The 16,411-nt window shown below is 30.2% G+C and overlaps 1 protein-coding gene across 1 annotated transcript; it reads left to right on the forward strand.

Moving 5' to 3' along the window:
* Nucleotides 1-13,559: 13,559 nt before the first annotated feature.
* LOC105320851 (uncharacterized) lies at nucleotides 13,560-15,558 on the forward strand. Its single transcript, XM_011418973.4, has 3 exons — nucleotides 13,560-13,970; nucleotides 14,720-14,848; nucleotides 15,301-15,558. The coding sequence occupies exons 1-3, from the start codon at nucleotides 13,889-13,891 to the stop codon at nucleotides 15,411-15,413; spliced, it is 324 nt and encodes a 107-aa protein (XP_011417275.1). The 5' UTR covers nucleotides 13,560-13,888; the 3' UTR covers nucleotides 15,414-15,558.
* Nucleotides 15,559-16,411: the final 853 nt, after the last annotated feature.

The following is a 16,411-nucleotide window of genomic DNA, read 5'->3' on the forward strand; positions in this document are numbered from 1 at the left end:
CCAGTAGCCATTGCCTGGGAGAAGAATCGGTAATACAGAACACAGAAACAATGTTATATTGAACAACATCGCTGTTTTGCAGAGAGACTCTGTAGGAAAATTATTATTTAATTTTTGTTGGCATCGAACAATATTTTTATAAAGAAAGTGGATCATTTTACCCTTTATGCTCACTCTGTTGGCAGATCTGTTCAGTTGTTTCTCGTTTTAGTGAATGTATTTTTGGGATCGAAATTGTCCCCGTTACGTATATTTGTCAAGCGTTTAGTAGCTTTTGGTGTGAAGGTTCGGAGATTATCTCTAATTTATAGCTTGATGCATATTTTTTCAAAAGTACATAACGTGCAAGTTTTAGGGGCGAGAACAAATAGTTTTGGTTAAGTTCGATAGGTTTGATCGATTTATCCAGTTTTTGGCACGAGTCGTAAGAGTGACAGTGTATCGGAGTGGTATTTTAAGACTACTAGTACATAGTGCATGTGTTTTATAGTTTGATTTTTATTATCTGTTCAAAAGAAATATATACGAAGACAGAATTTAAAAAACTAAAAGACAGAAACTTTAATTTATTTGCTGTTTGACTTGAATTGTGCTTACTGCACGCGCGAGGAGTTATTTACACTAAATTCGCAAGAAGATTGCGTAAACATTGTTTATTTCACGTGATTTTGTTTTTTCTTGTTTTTGACACGACCATCTCTTGCAAGTGGCCAAAGATCGGTTAATCTTAAATAAGATATTAAACTTTGTTGTGTCACCTTGCTAAACGACACTGGGGAACGTAAATATTTCGAAATATTATGCAAAAGAACTTTTCATAGAATTGCTTTCTTCATATAATGACCTTGCAATTGTTTAAAATGAATTTCAATAAGGAATAAAAAAAAAAGATTTCATAACAATTGCAAATTGCCTCTGAAATAATTTCAATTGACTATTGTTTGAAATTCTAAACAAAAAAAAAAATGATATTATATAAATAGTGCCTGTTTGGGAGGGTAACAGTTGAAATTGACACCCCGAGAAAACCATTGTCAACCGACGCGAAGCGGAGGTTGACAATGGTTTTCGAGGGGTGTCAATTTCAACTGTTATCCTCCCAAACAGGCACTATTTATTTTGTTATACTGAATGTCTTAATTTTTAAGAAAATTTTACTGCTTATATATAGGAATAGCGTGAATTCTACAGCGAACCGTACGCGCATTATTTTCGCGCATTTAACATTTTTTAATGTTACCCGTTGCTAAGTGCGTTGCTAACGCTGAGGGTAATAGAAAATATTATTAACTGCGTCTTAACCAATCAGATTTCAGTATTTAACATGAAAGTATAACAAAAATAATTGTTAATCTTTTGATGACTCAATATGGCAAAAAGCCGATGATTTATAAGGCGGTCGACCCAAGCCTAATAATTCTACAATTTGTGTGCATCATTTTACTTAACAATCTTATTGTGTTTTTACTATTCGTCCGATCACAATTTTTTTTCTAAATTTTCTGAATATTCCAAAACGATAAGATTAAAATAAGAAGGCCTTCACAGTAAAAACTGAGACAACCTGGCGACACGTTTCAAAATCACCGAATAGTGAGGCATTGACAAGTTTATTTGAAGGATCAATTTACGGTAAAACTATATGAATTGGCGTCCCTTGAGTCCAAGGTTGTTTAAAAAGAGATAATAAAACCGAGACGAGATTTGCCATAGTGACACGGTTTCTGAACTGTGCCAAGTTTTGTCAAGAGTTCAAAAAAGTGAAAGACCTTGCCGGAAAATTTCTAGCAGAATGTTCCATCGCGGGCGGGACCGAATCAAATAACATTTTTATTTAAAGAAAAATTATAAAACAGTTTCAAAAGGCATTTTGAATTCTTGAGGATAAATTTTATATGCATTAAAAGAATGAGGTGTTTGATAACTTGATGAAAAAGCAACTTGTTTTCTGATAAAATTTGTTACATTTATAATTGTTAAATGAAGGTGCCCGAGTCAAACAATAACTAAACTGGAATAAAAGTCACACAAGAGACTTTTCTTCTAAAATGATTTTATTCTCTAAAAGGTCCATCAATAAACATAAATATTTTGTGAACATAAAAGACACTCGATCAAATCATTCTTAATATACGTGTCATTTTCAAATACATCGTCTAAGAGTCATTCAACTCTTGGTTACTATCCGAAAGGCTATATCTAAGATTTATAAGGAATTGCATCCTCTATATCAATTTAAAGTCATAATTTTTTTTTTGGAATCCCCTAGATGTACGGTGTCTAAAATTTATTGCAGCTTTAAAATATTTACAATTATAATTTTAGAAAATACTTTTGATTAAAATTAAATGTATACTCGGAAAAAATAAATTTTCAGAGTACATTTGTTCGTAACATTTGACTTAACCCTGATAGAACGTGCGTTCCAAAATAGGAGTGCCAAAATTGTAGGCCTCTCAAAATTGAGAATAGATGGTAAATGTACTTTTTGTTGATATGATTCCATACACTACTGTCAACTCATTGTCATAGTCATTGAATTAATCAATGCCATTAATTACCGATGATTGAAAATGTTCAAGTATTAGTGGATTTTTTTTTTTATTTTTTCACCTTATAAACTAAAGTGAGAACTTCATTTTAGCAGCATGAATTATTTGATAGATGGCAGGATTTAATTAAGAAACTCTTGTTTGAAAATCATTAGCATGAAGTATTGACACTTCAATCAAAATTGTTGAATAGAAGACGCACAATTGGGACCCCCCCCCCAAAAAAAAATTAAAAAATGAGAGGAAGAAATAAGAGAAAAAAAGAACTAAACACAACAGCGAATTTGTAACCGTCATTGAGCTCGTTTCAAAACCCGTTCTATCAACAACTAAAAAAATGATTGTTTGCACCAACTTTAATTTTTCTTCATTTTTTAGGAATCATCTTGGTAATTATGCGTACATGTTAATCGACCGGAAGTGACCGGGTTTGTTGAGGTCTTTCCGCTCCGAGTGAGCACATTTCCTTCTGATTAAAGTAAAATCACGAAGGAAAACCATGTCAATTTCATGTAAATCAACAGAAGTTTGTAAATTTGAGTTAATTCACGCTTTTAAGTGAATTAGCAATTTTCAAAAACTAAATTTTTGACCGGAAATCGTAAAAATACCTAACCAATGGCGTGACTTTGTTTCTGGAGGAAGTCATCAGGAAGTAATTTTGAATCTTTCTACACTGCATCTAGCGAAGATGTCTTCACTGATGCTTTATCTAAACTTATCACTTACTGATAAAAAAAAATACAGTATCATTATAGAAAATTTAAAAAAATAGTTAAAGAATTCATCCTCAAAGTTTTAAGATAGACCTGGTGTTGACCACCTATATATCCTCCTTGCTGTAGAAAAAAAATACAACATGCAAAAGGAAATTCATAAAATTCATGAAATTGTTCATAGAATTAATGAAAATTAATTCGTGCCAAGGAACATCAAGTAGTTTTAATTCAATCCAAAATAAATCCCCGCTTTCAAGTCAAATTATGAGTATTGGTCTAGTTTGCATCTCGTGTCTTTGTTTAATGACCACTGTAGACATACCCTGTCATCTTTTCTGCTGTGATGTTTAAAAACCAGTCTAATGGCCATTGGAATGCGGAATGAAATTATTTATAAACGAACTGCTGCATGCATTGTTTACATGCTTTTAAATGTTAAGTGTAATCTAAATCAATATTTCTACATTTCAATGGTAAATGCGAGTAACTAGAACTGTCCAAGATTGTTGCCAATTTGCATCTACTTAATCCAGTCCTTGACAGTCATAAAGACCATCAGAAAAGAAACCCTTTGTATTTTCCAAACAGTCACTGCAAATTTTAAAACTGATAGCTCATGTTTTAAATATGCATAGTTTGTTACTTCTTTGTTGGGGTCAATTACGAGAATTCCTTTTTTAAACGTTGTTGAGATAGGCTGCTAGTTGCACTGGCTCCAAACAAATTAATTGTTGGTATATAGGCACAAACGTACTTGTCTGTGACATTCTCCAAGGTGGGCAAAAACCGCAAGTAACGACTATTCCTTACTAGTGTAAATCATGGCTCATTATCAAAACATCTGTGAATACACATTTTCCCACCAGTGTCTCCCTTTGTGCCATTCTCCGACATTTTTGGGGAAAAAAATAAATATATTTTATGGGTTCTGAATAGATTTAAACTATAAAGTTTTATGTCCCAATTCAAAACAGCGAAATTCAATATTTTTGCCGATTCATTCTATCTAAATTAAGTATAACTGTGTGTCATTATCATTGGTTCACCTCAAAATCACTGTAAAAGACTACTTTGAATAAGTTATCAAAAAAATTAATAATTTCATGTTTCCAGTGACAAGTATTATGCATGAATTTTGTGAATGATTATTTTCAGTAATATTAATGAATCATGTTCATTCGTAAGATTTGTTGCAAAAATAGAATTAAAAAAGTGTTTTATCATAAAGAATAGTAAAATATTTTCTTTGATGGAAAAGGTGTTGTTTGCAAACGTCTTGTTTCATCCTGACGCCATTGATTTAACGTTAAATGTGTGCCTGATAATTATTGATTACGGGAATTGCATATATTTGTTTGCTTGAAGCTGTGATTTATTTTTTGTTTCACTTTTATTCATTAAAAGATTCGCAGACGATATTTAGATTTTACAGAAATAACACGTTTCACCAATAATACCTTCTCATCCAAAAATACAGAAGAAGGGTATAATTTTTCATACATCATCTATTCTAATTTTTTTTTTGTAATTTAGAAATATTTATATCATTTAATTTGGCTCCCATAACTCGATACTTTAAATTCTCCAAATTTGTTGGGAATAAGGAATGATTATTTGTGACTTTGAATTTTATTTTACAAAAAATATTAACACTTATGATTAATGAACTTCCTTATCAATTTAATTGCATAAAAAACACATGAAATGGTCCGAATGTTGCAAAATATAAATATCTCGCTCTATCTACCACTGAGAGTTGAGGGCCTGTCTTTCTTTGTTGGTAAATATTTCCTGATAGTTCTTGTCATCTTGTCTCGTTTATGAGCAAAGAACGGGGAAAATGCAAAAAAGTCTTATTTAAAGCATATATAGAAATATTGCAACTTTTTTGACCTGACACGATAAAATCATGCATTCACATGAATTAGTGCACAAAGGCCTTTTAAGAACATCGTATAGTCATAGCTACGAAAAGAGACAATATAATAAAAATATTTAAGAAAAAGAGTAAAATTTACGAAGCTAATCGGTTTATCCATATCGTGTTGCACGGAACAATATTATAGTTAACCATGTATCACAATTAGACATCAGCGCAAATAATATTTCCTCAAAATAACTGAATAAATAATTATTTTACATGCGAAACATTACCCTTTCACTGTTAGGAACGATAACGATGCTAATTAAAAAGATAAAACATTTAGAACATTTTATTGTTTTATTTTAACTTTTTTTTTTTAATTATCAAGTGCTTGCATCTGAATTAAAACTGGATTTGTGTTCTAGTCAGATAAAGTTAGTTACTATATCTGTCCGAGCTAGCTAATAAATCTAGGGATATCTGTCTGAAAAGTGTATAAGCCATCTCCATCTGATGAATGTCACGGTGCTAATATAGTTTCTAGAATCCAAATGACAAGTTCATTAAAGAATGTAAATGATTTTCAGAACCTAGTTTGAACCCTACCTTTGAAGTGGTAACCTTAAGATATGTTCAATCTCTCTGAACTAATGAATGATTAGATGATCTACCAAAGGTTAAATTAAAAACAATATTAATACATGCTGTTTCGGTGACCTCATGTGTTGGAACAATTGACTTATTATCAGATATAGCCTATCGAAATGCATTGGAGCTTGATACATTTTAGTCTGCGGTTTAATAATTATGGACGTTTCTGGCAAAAAAGAAAAATAGAATTCTAAAATATGTTGCAATATATCTTACAAATATATTTTTTTTGTAATTCAATAGTATACAATGTATTTCTCAACAAAATTTTAAAAAATACGTTCAGTATGGAAATAAATGATTGAGTAGATTTGTCTCAAATCACCGGAGAACATCACTAGTATATTGACTTGATAGTTTAGTTTAAGAAGTGTTCTTTTTTTTATATACACAAAGTATATAAAACACAGTGCCGGAGAATTATGCCACTGCCAAGGTGGCATTTTGCACCCGCTTAAGATGCAGTTTCGTAAAAATGCATATATACCAAATGATAGACCATTGTCTAGAAAGAATATAACTATTTTTGGTTTTAGTGTATCTCATCTGACTGGTGAGATGTTTACCTTTAAAAATTAATATCCTATAGCAAAAAAAATACTGTAATTACCATGGGAGAAATAATTTTTCCTGCAGGAAATTTTGAAAATCCTATAGGATTCTCTAAAAATCCTATAGGAATAATATTTCCTGTAGGAGAAAAGTATTTCCTGCAGGAATAAACATAGACAGGTAGTTTTCCTGCAGGAGTTAAGATTTCCTATCGGATATGAATATACATTGGGAGTTTTGTTCAAATCCCATCGGAATTTAAATCCTATTGGAAGTTCTTTTATTCCGGTGGGAAGTTCCAAATATCCTAAAAGAAAATTGTTTTTCCTATGGTAAAAATATTTTTCTGAAGGAATTTACTTTTTAAAGGTAAAAATTTCATCTGACAGGTGAGATGTCTTAATAACAAAGGTGGTTATAAAATCCTTGGGCAATAGTCTATCATATAGCATATTTGAATTTTTCGACACATGTAGCTTAGACTTGTGCAGAAGTGTTATAATATGAACATGGATCGGATAGCAGGCAAAAGAAGGCCAATAAAAGTTCTTTCCAAAAGAGACCAATGTACATTATTTTGTGATATCATAAGAAAATGTGGAGTCATGTTAACTCTGAACTTTAAAATAAATTTCATTACCTACAAATGTTGAATTTAATCTCAGATTATTATACACTTTTTAATATATATATATATATATATATATATATATATATATATATATATATATATATATATATATATATATATATATATATATATATATATATATATATATATATAGAATACAACAGTATAAAGTTTTAAGATTTACTGTATTTAAATAGATCTATTTTCTTTGATTAAATTACAATTTTTTCCCCCAAAAAATTAATTCGTATGCTTGTTTTAGAAAGCCAAATAAATTCCCTACTAGAGTTACAGAAAATAGAGCTATGGTTAATAATTACGTTATGTCGGTAAACATATTTGAGACGTCAATTAAGAATTTACAATTGACCTGTCTTATAAACATTTGTTTAAAAAACATGTCGAAATGACATAATTTGGCGCTGCAATGCTTACTGTGCACATGTTTCAAGCATCTGCCTCTTCATTTGAATAACGCACCTTGTCCCTAAAGAAAACGAAACTACGTACTGGATACCAATTACACCATCTGTGTATAAAAAGAACTTAAGAAATCTTTATTTAGAAACAAAGGCACCAAATAGGGAGTAAAAATCTATTTTTTTTAAATCTTAAAATATATCTGGTCATTTTTTTAAATGTATGCTAGTACAGAGCCCTAGGGGATCGCTCGTGTTTGGGTTATGCGGTTGATTTCCTTTTTGTACAAGTCACTAATCGGCCTCTTGGCCTTGGGTGGGACAGCTTATGTCACTTATGTCAGAGGCAACTTTTTCATTTTACCTACAAATTAAAGAGCAACTTTTTAAAAACTCATTTAGTGGTTTTTCAAAGTTAAGGTAGCTATAGTGTATTAAAATTCTTCACTTAAAGTCAATCTTTTAAATATCATTAATCACATTTATCAAATGAAGAACACTATAGTTTTCTGTTAACGATGTGTCACTGTTTTTTTTTTATGTCAGGAATCAATTAAGCGTGCAACCTCGATATTAATACAACGCCTGTAGGAGTTTTAATGCTAAAATTATGTGAAACAATTACAATAATCTATTTATTTCCAGACTTTGACCTTCTGTTATTCCTTTTGAAATATCGCTTTTTATCAATTATATTAACATTTCTATTTATACATTTCGAAGCATCATAGTTGAGATTTATGACTCTACATTCTATAACATGTTGACACATTAAAAGTACACAACTACATAAACTTAAGCCATTTTTTGTTGTTCTACTGAATATCACTTACAATGGTTCATTATTGAGCGTCAACAGGGCGATCTTGCGTCATTTTTTGAGAAGAAAAAACAGTGAGATAATTAATATCATAACATCTATGATGTATTCAACACAGTATTTGTTAAATTTAATCTCTTTCCTAGAGGGCAGGCACCTGTTTGCGTAAATTTTTGTGCCTTCCTATATTTTACCGAAATCCACTATACATGAACCTAGCAATGCCCGTTTGGCAAAATTTGAAGTACTTTTAAACAATGTTTATTTTATACATTACAATAAACATATTAATGAATTAAAAGTACTTTAGATCAGTTAATACAGCTGTTTATATTCGAAATGATATATTTTTTAATTTTAAATGACAAAATCGGAATTTAAAATGTACTGGCGCAGCGAAAAAATGCACAGAAACTGCAAGTTGTTTTGCCAAAACATTTAAATAGGTGAATGCATGATAATATTATGCACCATATATCAAACTGATGAAGCAATGAAATAGTTAGATCACAAATGGAAACTTTAATTTGCTGTCATACATGTTACCTTATTTATAATATGTAAAGAGATTAAATTTTTCCACACAGAGATTTCTTTATTTTTAAAAAATAACTGTAAAAAAAATTCTGTTTATGGTACATCTATATACAGATGCAAAACTGAAACAGTTTGGTTATAAACTTTAATTGCTTGTAAAAAACAAATCATTGCCTAGAGATCAAAAAACAACTATTTATACTGGTATGTAATTAAAATTTTGGTTATTTTTAAAATTAAACAGAAACAAAGTTAATAAAGCAGACATGTACATATTCATAAACTGTGCGAAACCTTTAGCATAACTAATAAACTGTATAAAAGTCCGTACATACATTTAGTAAGTGCGTGCAAAAAGGTACAAGAAGTTGAAATAAATATTTTCAGTTTGATTTTCAATAAGATAACAATTGTTATGATGAACTTTTCAATTAATATAATTAACCTTTACGATAAAATATCTAGCTACACGCAAATTTATTTTATTATTTAACTATATAAGTTTTACGAATCCAGGAAATTGAATAATTTAGCAATGAATAAACAAATCCTAAGAATTCCCCCTTCTAAATTGAATTCATAGAATATGTACATAGAAATAGCGACATTTTAAACAGGATTTCATGATATAAAAACTAGCAATGGTGTTCTTAAACAGTGTAAAACGATTTTTCAAATGATTTGTTTTCTCTCAGTCCTGATAATTACGCATGTATGATTAAATAAGTGAACAAAATTGAACGCAGATAAACGTAGATAGTTACGTTTTTGTTGTGGGGGGGGGGGGGGGGGGGGTCATATATTTGTTTGGTAGATTGACTACAATAAACAGAACATGATTACTGATCCGTGTACATCGTCAAAATATCTCTCAGTAGATGTATTGCTAAAGGAATAATGTAAAATTATTTTGGAAGTCTCTTAAAGCGTATATAAAAAAACAATTAATAGTGTTATTCTTGATTTGAACATATTTTATTGTATATATATTTATATATGATACATATACAAACGGTTAGGACACAAGTTCGTACAACTTACGAGGTCTTTACAATTAAAACAGGAAAATTGTACAAAATTTACAACTGTTATAACATGATACACCTTCTGTTTTTTAAAGTTTTTCTTAATTTTTACATTTATTTAGGAAAGACAAAAATTTAAATGTAACAACCATACTGGTATCTTGAAAATAATTTCAAATAATAAAAAAAAAAAGCACAATAAAAATCTTCATAGAAAAAAATCTAAAAGTACAAATACATTGTTTGCCCAGCAAAAAAAAAACCAACAAAATGTCATTTGAAATTTTTGTATAAAATGTGCTCACATATTTGTTTCAAGATCATGCTGTAATGTGGGATCATCAGTTTTGGTGTCATTATTTATTTTTTGTGTACATAGATTTTCATGTCATATTCATGTTCAAATTGACTCCCAGATCCAAAAGGGTCAATCTTCTGTGTTTGCTGCGCCTAAGCTCAAATGATCTTAGGATTTATTTATAACTTTCAGAATACAGATAGCCGTGCCTCTTTGGAGGAATGCAGCAGTTTTTAACTATGAAACTGGTACCCTGAAAATAACCTCTAAGCTTTAAAATGAAAGCTTTGTTCATGAAAGGGATGGTAATTAAATAAATGCATATTTAATTTCTAAGGCAGTAATTAAAATAAAAAAAACCTCGATCAGTGTGAGTAAATTTATTTTACTTCTAGTACGTACACTTATCCCCTTATGTATTTTGAACTTCAGTGGAATTTTTGGAAGTTTATAAATGTATTTAGTTATGGCAAAAGTGCTCTCTGCCAGTCAATTTCGATATAAATCTTCATCTGCAAGCTGAACTACATTTGTATGTATTTCAAGGTGCATATCAATCAAATCAAGGGAATATTAAAACCTAGGCACGATTAATTAGTCTTTTTTTCTGAATTACTTTGTAAAAACTGGAGCTGCTTATTAAATGATGATAAAATTTCCAGTAATTTGCATTTTTTGAAAATAATTATCATGGCCTTTTAGTAGATATGCGGACATAATTATCGTGCATGCGTATTGCACGTCACAAATGTTAAGAAAAAGGATAAGTTGATCTTTTAACTTATTAATTTGAGTTTAAGGTCCTGTACATCTTATTGATAACATTGATAAAGTATTAAAGAAAATAAATAAAACTTAATATTGTTGTAACACTGTTCATGTTTTATATTTCATGTTTTGGGTTGTTTTTTGTTTGATTAGTTGTTTGTTTTCTTCTATATTAAACTTGGAGTTTCTAATAGAAAATATAGTAAAGAAAATATGCTTTTTTCTATCGATTTATTTTGTAAAAATGCACTACAGTAAGAACAATATTCATTTTTATGATTTTTTAAAAAGATTTCTCGATAAAAGCCATTATGAAGTTGTTATGATAAAGAATGATTAACGATAAAGATCCCTCTGTGCTCGTAGTTCATGATCTAAAAGAATTCCAGCACGCTTTATTTTATTTTTCATCATTTTTTGTTTAAGTTGTTTGTGTGTTTTCTTCTATATTGAGTGTTTCCAATATATTTATAACATTAAATTAAATACATTTACGTTTTTTTTCTATTTATTTATTTTGTGAAAATGCACTGCAGTAAGTACAATATTCACCTTTGTATTTTTTTTCAAGATTACTTGATAAAAGCGATAATTAAGTTACTAAAATAAAGAATGATCCAATATATGTACATGTGATTGTTTGAATGCGATTCATGACTAAAAATGTGCATGACGCAAAAATAGTCTTATAGTTGCTTCTTTATTATTATAAGACTTATTAAAGTGCTATAATATGTTATACACTTTATGTAATATAATTTGACGCACAAATAACAAGCTATACAAATACGATTTACCAAGTCCATAGGTACATTTTATTGATTAAAATGTGAATGATATCGGGGGTCATAAGTATTATATAGCTGTACTTTTATTTGAATTTGGTAAGTATCTTTGTCTCAACACTATGATTATAGTACTTAAACATGTACCTTAACTCATTCATGTGATTTTGTATACCAATATTCCATATCATTTTATGTAAATTGCCAGACAACATTGAAATGTATATTATTTTCTGAATCTCATATCTTTAGGTGTATCAGCTAGCAATGAAAATTAAATAATGCACCGGGTGTTTGTTTTGGGTTATTTTAAATAGATAAGACGTTGCAGGCGGTATTAATGTTTCAAAATGAAATGTAAGTGGATGGTTTTAAAGTGTTTTCAATTGTAAACACAAACATAAAATATTCTTGTATCACACTAGTTATTGGCTCGTAGCTTCTGTAATATTATCATAATTATCCGAAGTATCCGGCTAATGGCAACTAAATGAGGAGTGAGGTATTTTCAGTTTACAGTGTTGTTATTTTCAGGTACAAATATTTTTCGCTGTCATTTAATTATGTGTGTATATTTAATAACGACACGCGCGTATACATCACGGACTTAGTCTCACAAGCATTTACTATATTTCATAGCATTTACTGACCAATGAAAGTTCTTGTTCCATAGCAAGGTTTTCATTGGTTTATTTCCTTCAAAGTCGATGAATATGTGCCATCCCCGTTTACCACCTATTCATTTCAAAACTTACTTATCGAAACTAAAATAAGATTTGGTATACAACAACACCTTACCAAAACTACTAATATTTTTTATTCCTGTTATCAATAAGAACTTGCAGAAAAATGTTCCTCCATCAAAACAAATCATTAGATTAAAGTCTCCTTTTTTAACCATGTTTCCGCCAATCGAGAAAAGGTCTATTGTATTATTGATAATAATAAAATAAAAACATGTTTGATATGCTTTGGGTGCTTCAAAATCATTTCAAATGATTAAGCTTAAAGTTTCGAAGAAAGCTTTTATAATATTCAAGATATAATAAAAGCAAATTTGTTGAAATAGATTTTAAAGACATGAACAGTGATATACCGGTAAGATTTTTTAAAATATAAAATATGTACAAATCAACATTTATTTTAGGTATGCATTTTATTCCTATCTTGAATTATTATACAACATTATGTTTTTGAATTCTGTGTTTTCAGGAACATGGATTGACTATAGCATACCCAATATTTTAGGATGACCTGCGGAATTATATTTATAATCCTTTGAATGTTTTTAAATTTTATTAAGCTCTTATTATAGTATATTATTTGGTATGTCTAAATGCCAGCTACATTTGTTTAAAAATCAAGTAATAAGTTATATTTAATGATTTGTCATCTTTAGTGGTAATACAAAGGTGCTTACTGCTACACAAATGTGTTAAAAATGACATAAATAAGAATTTATAAAAATTATTGTAAAATGATTTTCCTTGCAAATGGCATTAGTCACTTCGTTGCAGGAATTATTTCCTCTTATAATAATCACTTTCTTGGGATTTCAGAGTAACATTTTAATTGATGTTTTATTGACGTATTTTTATGATTGCCATAAAGAAATAAACAGATATTCACATCATTGCTTTAACGTCATAAATTTATTGCAAATATTCAGAATTATCCCCTTTTATATTTGAATAATTTTAATTTTTCTTATTATTCCATGGTAATTTTTAAAGAGAAAAAAGTCATCTAAAAATAAAATTGACAAAAATGTTGAATTGCAATGCAAGGACATAGTATTACGCTAACACGGAAATGTTAGGAGGAGCAATATAGAATAGTTTTTCTACGTCATATGGGTATACACAACACTTCCTAGTACGATATTGTTTTGAAATTAATTAACATAGCATACATGTATACATTACAATTAGTTACTACGATAATGTTACTGGGAAAAAAGATAGACGAAATTTTTAAATCTGAGTCCAAAAATTCATAATTGACATTTCTGTAATGATTTGCCTGGCGAAATCTGAGAACTCCGTAAGTGTTGAATTTAATTAAAATGTTTGTACCAGTGACACTTTGTTACAGGTAAGGGGAGCTTAAAGCCGCGTCAATCAACGAAGAGCGCGATCGATCAAAGTTTGACGGGATTTGAGATCCCGTCACGGGGCATTGTAAAACACACACCGACAACAAATATATAAAACAGCAGCTCCGCCAGCGATGAAGCACAGTCGAGTATCGCATCTTCACATTACAACATGGATTCTTCTTCAAACTTTTCTGGATTACGCTTTGCTTTGCTAGTGTTGGCCCTGTGTTCTATTGTGGCTGTACATAGTGGTAAGTACTTTCTGTTAATTTGAAATATTGTACATATTGATAATACATAAATCTTTGGTTGTAATTCTAGATTAGGGAATAAATAAAGAAGAAGAAAAAACCAACCGACTGATATCTAGTATGGTAGGATTTCCAAACTTCATATTACTAGAATATCATAAAGGGGCTTTTTTGGCTGTATAATCTCCAAAACTTGTAAGGATATGACAAATTAACCCTTAAGAAACGTGATCTTGCACATGGGTTGCAACACTGACATTGCGAATCTAGCCTATCCTTTACATTAAAATTACAACCATTATGTCCTATTTGCATGGTGATGCAAAAGTCGATCAACTATCTTGTCATGGAGACGCTTTTATTTCTACAATTAACTGTAACAGACACCAAAATACACCTTATTGTTTGGGACTGTGCAAGTTTTGATGTAACGTTGTCACATAAATAATTAAACCTTCAGTCTAAAGCTGTTATAAGAGTAGGACATGTTTCATAAATCAGTATAATGATAGAAGTGTAGATAATGAACCTTACGACAATCAATGTCCATCCTCTTTATAACAGTCACAAAACTGGTGCAATAAAACCTATTTTTTTGCATCGCACAATCATTATAAGCTCTCCATTGTATTTATATTGCAGTAGACTCTTTACGACCATTTTATACAATCAATGTAATGTTTTAATCTAATAAAATACGGCAAAGTCTTAATTTAAGTTGTACTTGAATTATTTGGTCTTTTTTGCAGTTCCAGTGCCACTTACTACACAGGAACCAGCAGAGACAAAGATTTGTCAGTCATGTGAGCTGTACTGTATGACAAAGCACAACTCCTTTGCAGATGTTTGCAACGAGTGCCAATGTGAACCCCCAAAAGGTAAATATCTGTAGATTCCAAGTTTTAAGATAATTATAGTATTTTTACAGATAATAACTATGCATCTACATCAAAAAAGCAATCATCCTCAATGTCTCAGATGCATTCAAACTTACCTCCACCTCAATGCAATATTAATTTGGTAATTCCCAAAACAAATAAATACTTTAATTATCACAGCCTATATCGATTTTCGTAAATTAAACATTTGTCTTTTGAAAAAAATTACACAAACCAATTTTTCGTGACATAAAACGGTTGAACGTGTCTATCTTGAATCTCATAAACTTTTCCGCCCATATCGGTACAGGTATGTCTGGAACTGTTCAAAATGCAAACACCTGTGTGAAGATAAGACTGTACCACATTGCACGATAAAGTACACATGTCCACATACCGCGAGCATGGTTAAATAATAAATTTATTCATTTCTTTTTTTCTCTGTTTTGCAGATGTGATTTTCCCCAGCAAACACTACTGTTTTTTTCGAAAATGTGATCAAGAATGCGACAAAGGATACCAGGTTGATGTGAACGGGTGTCGAACCTGTGACTGTGTTGCGTGAACATGAACATGAACAAGAACTTTCTATTGTTATTTATAATTCCTCGAACAAGCTGACTGTGATCTCCATTCTTGTTATCTGATGTTGTTAATCTTATTATTATTTGTTACGTATTTATTACTTTTCTAATAAAACTCTTTTTCTATGCATTACAAATGCCTCTGTGTCTTAACTCTAACAAACCTTTGAACGAACGTTTCATGATCAACCACAACAAGGCAACAGAAGGGTGGGAGTGTGAATGACAGATGAATGGAAAACACGATGACGTCATTGAAACAATCTTAACATGCAATCAAACAAAGAACCAATGACAGGACGATGTTGCAAGCGTTAACTTTATAACATTACACTTGTTATAAATGGACAGGACCTGTCATATTTAGACAGATCATTTTAAAATACATGGTAATTACACTTGAATGAAGACATTCTGTAGCGTGAAAGTCAAATTCTAAACGATGTCATTGGTTCTCGCAACATGGTTGTTTTTAGCTGCAAAGTATTAATAATAATGTTCCTTCGAATGGTCAGGGACTCTCGGAGAACTCTGTGCTGCGTAATATGATAATAGAGCTTACTTGCATGAAATTCTAACACACGAATTGTGTAAGCTGGTACATGCAGCGCACGAAATGCACAAAGTGGATAAATGGTCCAAACGACGTCTCCAGCTCTAGGATTGGACTAATTCACATAGAATAAATATGTTCAAAGGATGAATCGTAATGACTTTTAACCGACCAACTATTGTTTTTAAAAGTGAGGAAAAAAATGATTAGCAAAAAAAAAGAATTCACTTTGCAAATATCTGTGTTAAACAGATAGTTATTATATAAATATTTAACAACCTGCTATCTCTATGTATAATTTTTTTTTTTGAAAAATAAAGATTCTTAACGCCTTCTCTTTTTGCTACATGGAATATTATAACATTTCACTCATATTTTAAATACATTCAAGAAGACAAATTATGATGCTAACTTGTATATAAAAAT

Source organism: Magallana gigas, chromosome 6, assembly GCF_963853765.1.
Source record: "Magallana gigas chromosome 6, xbMagGiga1.1, whole genome shotgun sequence".
Classification (NCBI taxonomy): domain Eukaryota; kingdom Metazoa; phylum Mollusca; class Bivalvia; order Ostreida; family Ostreidae; genus Magallana; species Magallana gigas.